Source organism: Corvus kubaryi, unplaced genomic scaffold, assembly GCF_017639235.1.
Source record: "Corvus kubaryi isolate FWS band 111438036 unplaced genomic scaffold, C.kubaryi_AGA036_p1.0 65067, whole genome shotgun sequence".
Lineage (NCBI taxonomy): Eukaryota > Metazoa > Chordata > Aves > Passeriformes > Corvidae > Corvus > Corvus kubaryi.
The window spans coordinates 124,648-138,634 of record NW_024581738.1 but is presented as its reverse complement, the minus strand read 5'-3'; the positions used below and the strand labels follow the sequence as shown (position 1 = coordinate 138,634).

Sequence of the window (13,987 nt, the reverse complement as noted above, 5' to 3'; positions counted from 1 at the left end):
CGCTGGTGTTGGACACAGTAATTCTGTATACAAAAAAGAGTGCACAGTTGTGGAACACCCAGGTGAGGTGCAGAGAAACCCACTGGCAATGAAATGCCACTGATCAAATTGCCCCACCAGTCAAACTGGCTGTAACACTGGTTTGAGATCATCCAGCATCTAAAAAAAAAGGGGGTTGGTGGTTTGCTTTTCCTAGGAGAGCATTCCCAGTCCAGAAGTGAGTTTAGGGTGGTAGAGGACTCTGGCAACACCTAGGGAGGCTGCCAGGTTGAAAAGGAAGCCAGAAGGGCAGCGATGCAGAGACTCTGTTGGTGAGGCTTTCACAGACCAGTTGCTCTTAAGAATCAGCAAAAATGTGGGAGAGCTTGCTTCCAGCCACAAGATCCACACACATTTCAGCTGGGGGTGAAGTGTGGCTCAACTCCAGCCGAAAGAAAACCGGTTTTAGGTTGGGGAGAGCAGTAGTTTTGCTGAATCCCATTGGAATTAAGCAGTGGTGGTCAGAAAGCCATCCAGGTGATTGGAAACCTGCCCAAATTAGAGGCTTAAATGTGCTCCATTCTTCCCTTAAGAACTTGATGGAGAATGTAGCATCAGTAGCATGAGAGTAACAACCTGGAGAAGAGAAGGCTCCACGAAGACCTTGGAGCTCTTTCCAGTGCCTCCAGTGCCAGAGGGACTCCCAAGAGAGCTGGAAGGGACTTTTGACAAAGGCATGGAGTGACAGGACAAGGGGGAACAGTCTTAAGATGAAGGATGGTAGATTGAGATTTAATACTAGGAAGGAATTCTTCCCTGTGAGGGTGGCGAGGCCCTGGCACAGGGTGCCCAGAGAAGCTGTGGCTGCCCCTGGATCCCTGGAAGTGTTCAAGGCCAGGTTCAAGGCTTGGAGCAACCAGGGAAAGTGGAAGGTGTCCCTGCCCATGGCAGGGGGTTGGAACAGGATGGGCTTTAAGGTCCCTTCCAACCCAAACCATTCTGGGATTCTGTGAGATACGGGTTTGTACACGTGGATTTGTGGCAATGCATTTACAATACATTAAATAGAGCATCTACAGCCTCCCACGGAGGAGTGTAATTCCAAAATTAGAGTTGTTTCAGGAGTGGGACTTGATGATCCTTGCGGATCCCTTCCAACTCGGCATATTCTATGATTCTGGGTGTAATGAAGAATCCTGCAGGGCTGCTCTGTGCCACAGCCAAGTCCAGGCAGGTACTGGCACTGAGTTAGGAGTTTAAAAACAAACAAACAAACAAACAAACAAGGCTGGGAAAGTGAAGAATGCCTTGGGATTAAAAATTAAATGGGAGGGAAAAAAAACACCAAAGCTGAAAATTGGAAATGAGGATTAGGCGTAGGTAACAGAGCATTAGCCAACAAAGTGATGCTGAGGGGTGTATGTTAGTGAGGGTCAGTGGTGTTGGACTGTCCTGAGCACTTTTGCCACTGGTGAAGTGAATTTGTCCCCCTAAAATTTCCCATGGGGTCCCAGAGGTCCCTAGGGGACAGTTCTCACTTTCCACAGAAAACACTGGTGTTAATCAAGGGGAGCTCCACTGAAATCAGGGAATAAAGCCAGCCTGTGTCGTTAAGAGGAAAAGCCCTGTGCAGTACTTGGCATCAGGTTTGTCCCAAGCTGCCTGACGGGGCTCAGCACTTTGTCCCCAGTGTGTGCCCCTTCTTCCCTCGTGGCTTGGGCCTGCCTGTGGCTTTGCTGGTCCTGTCTGTGTCCCGCAGGCGTATGTCCATCCGGGATCCCAATGTGCTTGGGCTGGCAGCTGAGCTGGGAACAGGCGTTTGCATTTGTCTGCTGCAAAGGCAGGAGTGGGGGCTGTGCCAGGGGCAGAAGGACCAGGCAGGAATTCAGGACCTCACCCCTGATGAATCCCAACTCCCCAAATTGCTGCTCCTGTGTCCTGGCCGGAGTTCTTTCCTAGTAATTCAGTTAGCAAGTAATCGTCCCTGCAGCATTTGTAGCAATACTCGGTTGGGAATTAAGATCCTCTTGCTGTCACGTCATCTTCCTTCCACCCAGAGGCTGAAAAAAACAGGCATTGAAAAGAGCAGGAGGGGTGCAGAAGGTGCACAAAAGGGTTTTTTTGGTTATTTTTTTGACATATATTTGCATTCCCCAACCGGGTCTGCCCCTAAACCAGGTCTGCCCCTAAACCAGGTCTGCTCCTGTGTGTCCCTTTCCCTGGAGCTGTCAGGGGTCAAGTGACTGCAGGACAAGCCTTGACCTTTGCAAGGTCCATCCTGCTCCATGGCTGGGGAAGCAGAAGATCCATGCTGGACCTGGGGAGCTGAGCTGCCCGCTGGCGTGTGGCTCCTGGTGGGCTCCCCACTGCCGTGGCACCGGCCCTGTGCTCCTGGGCCAACCCTTTCCCCTCCTCCCTTCGCAGGCAACATGTGAGAGGGGCTTTGCAGCCATGGAGGAGACGCACCAGAAGAAGATCGAGGACCTGCAGCGGCAGCACCAGCGGGAGCTGGAAAAGCTGCGGGAGGAGAAGGATCGCCTGCTGGCAGAGGAGACGGCTGCCACCATCTCAGGTACCAGAGGGGTCCCCCATGGTGGGGCAGCTCTGTGGTGATGGGGATGTGGGGGTGGCGTTGGCTTCATTGAGGAGCAGGGCAGGGATGGGATGAGGGTTGGGTAGGCTGCACAGGGAATGGGAAAGGGCTTTTGGGAAAGATGTTTTGGATGGAGGACCATCTGGTCCTCCAAGTTTGGTGCCCATCTCCTGGTCTTTCTCCAGGCTTGGTACCCCTATCTTTGGGTGTTATATAGTTTGATTTGTTTTCCATTCCAAGTCAGAAAGGCATTAGTCATTCCTGTGGTTAAATTATTGTCAATTCCACATTGAATTCATTCTTCAGTGCTCCAGGAAATGTTAAAACGCTGCACTTCAGGGGCTCTGCCTTAGGAGTCTCACAGTCCAGGAAACAATGTTTGAAGTGGACAATCATTTGGACTTGTTAAAAAGCGGGATTTGCAGAAGCCCTTTTGCAGCTGGGGCACAGACTGAAGGGGCTGTGAAGCAGTGTGAGGTTTGCAGGGGTGACTTCGGTTTTGTTCCTTTAAGAAATGAACAAAAACTCAAAAGAACCACCCATGGGTGGAGCATGCTGGGTGCTAACACTGTGCTGCCCCTCACAGCCATCGAAGCCATGAAGAACGCACACAGGGAGGAGCTGGAGCGGGAGCTGGAGAAGTCCCAGCGCTCCCAGATCAGCAGCGTCAACGCCGACATCGAGGCCCTCCGAAGGCAGTACCTGTAAGACCATTACCATTCTCTGTCTCCTGCCATCTTGCAGGGAAATCATGTGTGGGAGACCCCTCTCTCCCATTTGATTTTGGCGTTGAGTTCGGGGCAAACCTGTTGTTGCAGGGGCCTTTTCCCTTGGTCCCGACCCAGCTGCATCCATCAGAGCCTCCTGGTTGCCCATAATCTTTCAGGCTCCAGGTCAATGTCCCCACATTACCCAAAATAGCTGCTTTTTGGTCTCCAGAAGTAGCAGATGTGCAGCCAGTGCTGCCTTTCATGCAGCTGCAGCAACGGGGTTGTTCAAAAGGCGAGGAGGAAGCGCTGAGCTTTTTCCATGTCCTCCTGTGGGAACTGAGCAGAGCTGCCTGTCAGCTTTATCAACCTTGATACATCTATATAAGATGGGGAGGTGTGCAAATACACCTGGTCCCGAGTGCCCAGAGCAAACTTAGAATCCTGGAATGGTTTGGTTGGAAGGGACCTTAAAGCTCACCTCATTCCAGGGTACCTTCCACTATCCCAGGTTGCCCCAAGTCCTGTCCAACGTGGCCCTGGACACTTCCAGGGGTGGAGCAGCCACAGCTTCCCTGGGAAACCTGTGCCAAAGCCTCACCACCCTCACAGGGAAGAATTTCTCATAGGTAGATTTTGATAGATCTCAGCTCAGTTTTTGGAAACCTGAGAAAGTTCTGCTACTTAACCTCTGAGAGAATGGCCTCCTGTCCCCTTTGGTGCCCAAGCATTGGCTCTGCCAGGAGAGGGAAGAGTTGACTTGCTCTGGGCTTGAGTTTTTCCCCAAAAGGAATATGCAATCCTCATCCTTAGCTCCCTGTTGGGTTTTCCTGGGATGCTGAAGGAAGGATGGGCATGGGGGGGGGGGGTGTGTGGAGAGGGCACTACCCCGGTGTGTGTTCCGCAGGGAGGAGCTGCAGTCGGTGCAGCGGGAGCTGGAGGTGCTTTCGGAGCAGTATTCCCAGAAGTGTTTGGAGAATGCCCACCTGGCGCAGGCGCTGGAGGCTGAGAGGCAGGCCCTCCGCCAGTGCCAGCGGGAGAACCAGGAGCTCAACGCCCACAACCAGGTGAGGGTCCCTGCCCAGGTGACGGTGGGCTCCGTGCTGAGCCATGGCTGTGCTCCCCCTTCCCACAACGGCTCTCCCCCTCTTCCCAGGAGCTGAATAACCGCCTGGCTGCGGAGATCACGCGATTGCGGACCCTGCTGACCGGGGAGGGCGGGGGAGAGGCTGCTGGGTCGCCTCTCACGCAGGGCAAGGACGCCTACGAGCTGGAGGTGAGTTCTGCAGAGGGGCATGTGGGTGGGCACAAGTGCTGTGTACCCCAGGAGTGTGTCACAGCTGGGAGGTGTCACAGCCATCTGTCCCCCAGTCAGCTCTCATGGCTGGTCAGCGCTGTCATCATGGGCTGCGTGAGGCCAGGAGATTCTGGGGTCCTAATCTTCCCTTCTCACCATGTCGAGCCAGACACTCAACTCTTCCTTCTGCAGTCCCTGCTTGTCCCCAGGATCCAATCCATGCAGAGCAGTGGGGACAGAAACTGGGGTGTGCAGGGAGCGCGTCAGCACTGCAAGCTTGGGCAAGTTCCCAAGAGATTCAGGAGGACTTTTCCTGGGAGAAGCAGAAGACGGGTGGACCAGAGACTTTGTGGTGCTGGCATGGGGCTGAGTCTCTAGCCCTTGGCTTGATTGTCACTGGGTACAGCAGGTGTCACACTGTGTCTGCTCAGGTGCAAAGATGCTGGTTTTTGTTCCCACAGGTCCTGCTCCGGGTCAAAGAATCTGAAATCCAGTACCTGAAGCAGGAGATCAGCTCCCTCAAAGACGAGCTGCAGACAGCACTAAGGGTAATGCCAGGGGTGGTTCTGCAAATCCTCTTACTGTGCTCTGCTCCTGAGTGTCTGTGCTTAGATTTCAGCCCATTTACACCCAGATATGAAACCATATTTAATTTTTCCCCTGAATGTAATTCAATACCCATTTTGGTGTCATCAGTAAAACACTCCATGTATCAATTTAAGACTTACCCCACAAAGGACACAGTGTGGGAAAACATTCCTTTCAGCATGATTTCCCCATTTTCTGTCACATCAGATCAGATTTAAATGGCACAAACAATCAGTGTTAGAGATCTGCCCAGCCTCGCAGCAGTGGAACTGGTTTGCTCTGGACAAGCCAAGGCCATTTCTGGGAATTCTGCTTGAATTCTGTGTCTTGGCTAAAACGAAAAGCCACAAACAGCCCTGTAGCCGAGGGGCTGCACGCACGGGCAGCACTGTGTGCTTGCCCTTGGCTCTCAGCTCTCCGCCTGTCTCCGTTCCCGCAGTCCCATATCGCTGTTGGAAGCAGCTCCGAGGGTGTGTGTTGCCCTGGCCAAGCCTTTCTCCTGCTGCCGGCTCTTCTTCCGCCGGCATTTGCCAAGCTCCTCTTCAGTGCATCCACAAACCCCTCGGCTCCAGCTGTCTGTCTGGCTCCATCGGGTTGTTCTTGTTCCCTTGCCAGGATAAGAAATACGCCAGCGACAAGTACAAAGACATCTACACGGAGCTGAGCATCGTGAAGGCCAAGGCAGACTGTGATATCAGCAGGTTGAAAGAGCAGCTGAAAGCAGCCACAGAAGCTCAGGGAGAGAAATCCCCTGTGAACACCACTGTATCGGGATATGGTCAGTCCTCCTCCAGCAGCTCTAAGCAGTCCTGGGTGTCCTGAGCTAACAGGGAATCCCAGAGTACAAACCCTTGTGCAGTAATGGGTCTGAGTGTAGGACTTGGCCTTCCAACCCAAAGCTGATGGGCTTTGAAAGCCTTCTGGCATTTTGCATCAGGAAAACCTTGTGATGCAGGGATGCCCAAAAGCCCTCTCTGCCCTTAGGGCAGCACTAAGAGTCGGGCTCATCGGGGCACTTTCCTGGGCTGGGAGGGCAGAGCCCCAGCCCTGTCCTTGCAGGAAGGCAGTGGGCACCAGGCTAATCCCACTTCTTTTGCTTCTTCCCAGATATTATGAAATCAAAAAGCAACCCTGATTTCTTGAAGAAAGACAGATCCAGTGTTAGCCGGCAACTAAGGAATATCAGGTCAAAGGTGAGCTCAGATGTCCTGCCCCGTGGGATGGGAGTGAGGAATGCCCAGCATTTCTCTTCGGTGGGGATCCCAAGTGGGAAGAAGTGGGCAGGGGAAGAAAACTAAGAATTTCCCAGCCACTAGTGCTAGCTTGGATGGCTTTTTACTGCAAAAGGACAGACTGTGCAGCCAGGCAGGGCCCACTCCCTCACTCTGACCCTGCTCAGATGGAGGCATGAAGCTGCTCCCTGGTTGGAAAAAAGGCTGGAGTTTACCCTGTTCTTTGGTCTTTCACAGGAGGACTATCCCAGTATCTGCTCCCTCTTTTCAGCTGAAATTTAGGTGGAAATGTGCACATCATTCTAGTTTTAATGTTCATCACTGCAAGATTTTTGTCTTCATGTGTATCAGCAGTGCCTGAGTCCTGGGCATATTTAACACACACTTTGCATGTGTGTTAACATGGTGCAGATGGCCCTGTGCTTCTGTGGTCCTTCTGTGCTTGCTGTTGATCCCAAAGCCCAGTGATGCTGTGCCAAGCTCTCCTTGGCAGCCAGTTACATCACGTGTGACCACAGGGATAAGGAAGGGCAAATATTGCTGATTAGGAGTCAGCATTAAACACAGGGCAGTTGGGAGGAAGCTCAGCATGAGCAAACCTGCTTTGCCTCTCACCTGGTGTCTCATGCTGATGTTTGAAGTGGTTGGGCCCTTGCAGGGCAGGCAGAATGCTTCGAGCTCGCTGCCCATGTGGGGAAACACTCGGAGCTCTGCGAGCAGCAGCTCCTCAGCGTGGGGTGTCTGCGCTGCACCCAGTGAACACAGAGAGCCCAGACCTGCTGGGCCACTCCAGTGTTGAGTTTCCCTTCACCACTTCAACTCAGATCACTTTCTGTGTGGTCCCCATGTGTGTTGCTTGGTGAGGAAGGAGAGGAGAGGAAGCAGGGGCTGTGCCAGTGCATCACTGTGGGTCGGGGGGCTGGGGCGGCGCCAGCGCCAATTCATTTGGGATTTATGAGCTTCTTCTTTTGTTTTTGTTTTTTTGTTTTATTTTGCTTTTTCCTTCAACAGTCCGTTATTGAGCAGGTCTCATGGGATAACTGAAATGAACCCGAGTCCAGGTTCCCTGCCACATAGGTAAACACATCGGCACCCACCCAGCACCGCAGCCTCCTCCAGAGCGGCCCAACCTCTGCATGCACTGCTCACACCTCCCTGCCAAACCAGAGCCCTCCTTCTCTTAATGACTGACTGACGGGTTTATTCACTGCTAATTCTTTTCCTGGGGGAAGGGAAGGGAAGGGGAGAAGTCGGTGCACCCAAGATCTGTGTGAAACGCAGTTTCTCTGCCTCTTCCCTGGGGAATATGGCTTTTTCCTGCTCTTCCCACCCTCACCAACACAGCTCATCGTGACGGAGAGGATTTGGACGTGGTGGGGCATGTTTTCCTGTTTGCTGTGTTGGGAGTGTGGGACACTGAGTGTGCATGCCTGAATGACTCTGCATGCCTCAGACTAAACTCAGCACCGTCCAGGTCTCGTAGGAAAACACCTGTTTTGCTGTTAGCCAGATGCAGGAATAGTCAGAGATGCCTTTAAGTATACTTCCCATGACAGCCTGGAGCATGGAAAATGGTCTCAGCCACCTCAGCTGCAGAGGGGATGTCCTGGACTGCCCTAATTTCCTTTATCCACAAGTGCTGCTTCTTCAGGTTGATCCATGCCTGAGCAAGTCTTCCCTGCCCAGTAACCTTCTCATCCTGTTCTCCGTCCCTGAGCCTCCAAGGCTTCCAAACTCATCCAGCAAAAGGAGGGAGATGATGAGAAATGAGGCTGACCCTATGAGCCAGGTATCTCCATTAATTGGAGCAATAGTGAATTTCCTGGCCCATGGCAAAGACTGAGGTGGGAGCACCTGCAGAGGCAGATTAGGAGAGGGGAGCTCCCAGCACGATGGCTGGAGAGCCCCAGGAAGTCTGTAGGAAGATCCCTTTATCACAGATATCATCCTACATTAGTCTCACTTCATCAGGCTCTCCTCATCAGCAACTGAAATGGGTTGTGGGACTGCCCTGGGGCTGACTTTGCTGGAATTTGTGCCATCAGGCAGAACAGTCTGATGATTCCTGGTGTCTCCTTCCATCCACTGAGAAATCAGATGCGAGAACTGGAATGCACGAGCTGCTCCCATTTAAAGAGGCCCAAAGTAAACTTCCTTTAGGAAGTGTGTGCTCAGAGACTCACATCCCAGGTGACTCTGCTGCCTGTTGGAAGGAGAGCACATGGCGTTTGGAAATTCAATCCAATTTAGTGCTTTCATTTCCGTGCTGCCTAGCAAAGCCCTTCTGTGTTTGTGGGCCTGTGGGAGGAAAAACATCTCCAGAAATACAGTAACCATAGGAATCTGCACAGCCTTGGGGCAAGTTTATCATGGAGTCCTGCCTTGATAAACACATGGGAAGGAAAACTCAGCCCAGAAGTCCAACCTGCTGCTGTGATAGAACAGTCCTCTGGCACCATGGCTGGGGAAGGGAAAGGAAAAGGGGAGGTGGCTGCCTGATAGTAGGATCATGGAATCAAAGAATGGGTTGGGTTGGGTTGGAAGGCACCTTAAAAATCATCTTGTTTCCAACCCCCTGCCATGGGCAGGGACACCTTCCACTGGATCAAGTTGCTCCAAGCCCCATCCAGCCTGGCCTTGGACACTTCCAAGGAAGGGGCAGCCACAGCTCTGGGCACCTGTGCCAGGGCCTCCCCACCCTCACAGGGAAGAATTTCTTCCCAGTATCCCATCTAACCCTGCTCTCTGTCAGTGTGAAGCCATTCCCCCTTGTCCTGTCACTCCATGCCTTGTCCAAAGTCCCTCTCCATCTCTCTTGGAGCCCCTTTAGGCACTGGAAGGTGTTCTAAGGTCTCCTTGAGCCTTCTCTTCTCCAGGCTGAATCCCAATTCCCTCAGACTTTCCTCACAGGAGCTGATTTCCATCCCTCCAGTCTATGCCTTTGAAGGTGCCAAGTCTTATTTGTAAAGCATTTGTTGCTATTTGTAAAGCAAATAATGTTCCGGCTGCAGCATAAATTCCTTGCAAGTTCCAAGGAGTGGGCTGGCAGACAGAGCTGTGGGGTGGGGATGGGCAGTGGGGCACAGAGGGGCAGAGCCCTGGCTATGGGGGCTGTTTTAGGGTTGGGAGGTGGCTGTGCCTCCTCATCCACAGGGACAACTCACCACCCAATGCTTTGCTCTCCTCAGTCTCTCACACCACAGGTTTGGGGCTGCAGGAACGAGGGAGGCTGGCATTAGGCTAGTGCATCCCCTCAGGCTGGTTTCAGTTTAAATCTGTCCTGCAGGAGGCAGGCAATTTATTTCTGGGTTTCTGCCCCTCTCAGTGCTGTGCTGCTGAGTCCCCATGTGTAGGTAATGGATTTCACAATTCCAAATGCCAGGGGGCTGCTGTCCAGCTGAGAGTTGTGCCTTGAAATCTGGATGCTGCATCTGAAATGGATCAGCCATCAGGGCCTGCCAGACCTGAACAGCATTTAGGAGTCCTCTGTCTAACCGTGGGCAGTCGAGGCAGCTTTGGTTTGGGAGAGTCCCAGAGTGGGGTGAGAGAAGGGGTGTGATGGTTGCTGGCAGCACACACCACTTTCCAGGGTTTCTTGAGCAAATCCTGCATGGAGTGGAGCCAGGACTGTCCCCATGGGTGCCACAGCTGTGCAGGAGGCAGGGGGGGACCAGCCTGCAGGTCCTGCTCAGCATCCTGGGGCTTCAGCGTAGCAGATCCGAGCTGGCCTGCCCAGGGCTCCCTCCGCTGGAATTGCCCCATCCAGCAGTGTCCTGTGAGCTCCGGGGGTCATTCCCAAGTCAGCTAATCCCGCTTGCAGCATGATGTGCCTCTCATTTGCTTCTGGTTCGTCGCCTGGTTCATTGCAATCTCACCCTGTCTCAAGGCAGTAACCACCCTCCATAACCGTGTGTTCTCTCTCAGCATGTCCCACTAATCCTCCGCCAAGGAGCCCATTCCTCGCTGCCACGTCTCCTTTGCCTGAGCATCGCTGCCTCTCCGCACGCCAGGCGCCCGCCCGTGCCCCAACGCTCTCTGTCTTTTGTCTCTCCCAGAGTCTGAAGGAAGGCCTGACTGTGCAAGAACGCCTGAAGCTTTTTGAATCCAGGGACTTGAAGAAAGACTAGTTCTCCCCGCTCCGCTTGACCACGCGCACCTCCCAGCTTGAGGCAGCACAGCACCAGCACCGTTTGTCTCTCGTTCCTTACGATGTCCTCGCTGTCGTTCGTCCTGATGCCCCAACGGGACCCAGCGCCGCGGTGGCGGTGCCCCCCCCTCGCCTCCCTGGCTCCTTTCCCTGCTTGTGAGATGCTCCAGAGACTCTGAGAGGGAGAGGAAGGGATTGGAGTGGGGTTTTTCCCCCCCTCTCTTTGGCGCTTTGTAGGAGAATCCTTTCTTTACTGTAAACCATTACACTAAGTGTCAGTATTAAGGCTCAGTAGCCTGTTAATAAGCTATAGCTCTGTCGGGAAGAGCGAGCAGGGCCTGGGTGGTGTCAGCCAGACCGAGCTCTTACTGCTGTCTAGAGACCCCGTGCTCAGAGCACACCAGGAGCCTGATCTAACCATTGATCTCGACTGCATTACTTGCACCTACAAGGGGGGAAGGCCCGGGGGAAGCTGCTGGGGAGCGTGAGTCCGTGCCAGCGTCCGCAGCCTGGAGGTACAACACTGACATCTCGCTGGAGAAGGATGCAAGAAGTGATTCTCCTGCCCCGTGACTGTGCCGTATCCTGAATGTAGGTGCCACTGAAGCTCACTGGGCTTCGGTGGCTGCCCAGGTGGTTATGGATGGGGAGCTGCAGCTACTGAAGTGCACCATCGACTCGGCCCTGTCGGCGCGTCCTCGCTCCCGTCTCGCTGGTGGTCGGAGTTGGTGTTCCAGGGGCCGAGCTGTAAGATCACTTTCTTGCCTCTGTTAGATCAAGCCCAGCACTCTTTTTTTTTTTGCTGTTACTCCCTTCCTCTCATTGAATCCCGTGTATCCCAGGGTCTGTGCGCATGTGAAACTCCCTTTTCCTAGTCAAAGGAAAGTAGAGTAGAAAGTAGAGCCAATATTGACTGAAAATGCACAGTGCTCAATGCATATAATGCTCCTTTTTTACCAGCTTCTTGAATTCAACTCTTCTTGTCAGCAGGGCAGCTCCTATTTTAATTCTTTAATCTTTTCCTGAAATAAAAATCTCAAAACCAGTATGTGCTTCAGACCTTCTCAGTCCTAATAGCTTTTGTATTTAAAACATACAGTTGAGCACCATGAGGCTGATAAATGGATACAAACGAAGGGATGAGGAGCTGGTAGCACTTAGATGGTAACAGCCAGCTGAGCAGAGGCTTCTTAGCAGAAGCCTGTGCTGCTTTGCAGGTGTGGGCTTCATCCCAGGCTAAATCTCAAGATGCCACTTGGAAAGATCCCAAGTCCTGCCTCTCCAGTCACCAGGGCTGAAGGAGACTCCGGCACATTGGCTTCCCAGTCTGGTTGGGTGCTGAGTGACCACATGGCTTCAGGCTGGGATGTGGAAGATACCGTGGCCTTCATGTGGAGCAGAGCTTCCTCTTCCTTCGGGGACTCAGCTGAGGTTGAGGCCAGCAGCCCCCAGTACTTCCCTGCTGGTTTTGGGTCAGGTGGGTGGCACAGGCGCAGCTCTCAGAGCCCTGCGGGGCTGGTGAAGCCACCGCCAGTTGTACCAGGCTGGACTATGGCAGCTGCCAGAGTTACCTTCATCCTCCTGGGAGCAGCATCTCTGTTCCAGCCACCAGACCCTCAGCAGGACACGGTGTCATTGAACCACAGTGTGAATCAGCTCGTCCAGCTTGTGTGGCCTTGCCGTGGCCAAGTGTCCGGCTTGGCACCTCCTGGGGCACTCGTGGCAGCACTTGGCAGCCGGTCCTGCCCAGAGGAGCCCCGCTTGTCCCCAGCCAGGATGCCAGCACCTTGCAGGGGGCAGAACGCCTGTTCCTGCTGGAAAGCTCTGCGTGCCTTGGTGTGCATGGAAGTCCTGGAGATGGGAGCAGGGTAGGAAAGAGGCTCAACCTGTTGGATACAAAGCCTTTCCCTCGTCAGCAGCACATGCCCTCGGATGTGTGGATGTGCAGCCAGTCACTGCATCCAAGCTCACCACAGCACTTCCATAATCTGGGCACTGGAGAACCTGGGAACCTTCCTACCCTGACCTGCCTGGATCACTTCTCCGACCAGTTCCTCCCTGGCTGCTCCAGGTCCGTGGTGAGCTCTGATCTCCTGGCAGAGGCCATGGGAGGCAGCATGGATTTTGGATGGCACGTAGGCCTTATTGTCATTGCTTTTCCCTTGCAAAATGTCACTGCCTCTAGAACACCCTCCTCCTCCTCTTCTCTTTAGACTTATGATGGCACTTTGTTCTTTTTAGCCAACCAAGCAGAACGTTCTGGTCTCCTTCTTGCCATGTGGACCTTACCTTTCTTAGATTCCCCAGCAAATCCTGTTCATATGCTCTAGCTTGTAGGAGCAGACATTTTCCATGGGGAAGTTGGGCTCCTCTGGAAAAATGAATGGAGGATCTTGGTCTTCTGTACAGACAGGCTGAGCAGTGGCCTTGACATTGTTGGGATCAGCTGCAACCTCTGTGGCAGTGTGTGGGAAGGATGTTTTGGGGTGTCTTTAGGGTGGGAGCTCTGGGTTCTGGGGGTCACCAAGAGGAAGAGGAGGAGGGAAGGTGCCTTATGCAGCCACATGTTCTTGAACCACTGCCGAGGGTTCTGGGCTCACTGTGGTGACTCTGAGCATCTCTCCAAGGCAAGAAGGCAGCACTTTACCTGCCTTTACAGTAAAGAGAAAGAACCTGCAGCACCAATAAACAGCCCCAAACTGAAATATTCCTGCAGAGCACAGTGCTTGAGAATAAAGGGAGAAGTCCTTTTACTCATAGCAGTGGTCCTTAGTTATCCTCCTGCTTCTTCCTGCTCCAGGCTTCATCCACCTTTTGGGATTAATCAGTGGCTATTTAAATTAGAAAGTGTGTGGGCAAGCTGCTGCATTCTGCATCACTCCACACTATTGATAGCAACCAAAAAGGGAGGTTTAGGAAAACTCAAGTGCAGTGAAGGCACAGGTGTCTTCTTGTCGGCTCCAAGTAATCTTATTTTTCCTGAGTAAAATTTTCCTCCCATTTGCACCATCTCCCCTGAGCCAGACTGAATCCTTCTCTAAATGTCACCTTTTCTTTGCCCACATATTAAAAAAAGAAGCAAATTGTGTTCATTTGCTTCAAAAATACAATTGCTTAGAATTGGTGCTGACTTGCAAACCAGAAAATTCCTTTTTTTTTTTGGTACCAGAGAACTGGGCTGCAGAAAAAGTGCTCACACTGCAAAATATGTCACTTTGGTACCAACTCTATTTGATGGCACTTCCACATGATCTCTGCATTTTTGTCCTGGTTTGGATACTCAGTTTGTTGTGGACACTCAAGCACACACACACTCGCTGTGGTTTGCCTTTGCTCTGTAATTTTTTCCATTTTTTTAGGTAAAAAAGCTTTCTTATTCCTTTTTTTTTAAAAACAAAAGTAATTTAAAGCCTGTATAGTATTCCAAGCACGCAGTGTAAATAT

At 52.5% G+C, this 13,987-nt stretch overlaps 1 protein-coding gene across 10 annotated transcripts in view; it reads left to right on the top strand.

Annotated features, from left to right (window-relative positions):
- The window catches only part of LOC121672977 (myosin phosphatase Rho-interacting protein-like), a 73,939-nt gene extending 62,351 nt beyond the window's left edge, over positions 1-11,588 (top strand). For 7 of the 10 annotated variants that reach the window (XM_042045958.1, XM_042045953.1, XM_042045952.1 and 4 more), the window contains 8 exons: positions 2,404-2,551; positions 3,159-3,276; positions 4,187-4,346; positions 4,436-4,555; positions 5,038-5,124; positions 5,780-5,942; positions 6,272-6,357; positions 10,452-11,588. In XM_042045958.1, coding sequence (XP_041901892.1) covers positions 2,404-2,551; positions 3,159-3,276; positions 4,187-4,346; positions 4,436-4,555; positions 5,038-5,124; positions 5,780-5,942; positions 6,272-6,357; positions 10,452-10,523 — 954 coding nt within the window. In that variant the 3' untranslated portion in view covers positions 10,524-11,588. Of the gene's footprint in view, positions 1-2,403; positions 2,552-3,158; positions 3,277-4,186; positions 4,347-4,435; positions 4,556-5,037; positions 5,125-5,779; positions 5,943-6,271; positions 6,358-7,407; positions 7,474-10,451 lie in introns of all 10 variants that reach the window. The other 3 variants (XM_042045954.1, XM_042045960.1, XM_042045957.1) reach the window with 2 other exon arrangements.
- The last annotated feature ends 2,399 nt before the right edge of the window (positions 11,589-13,987 follow it).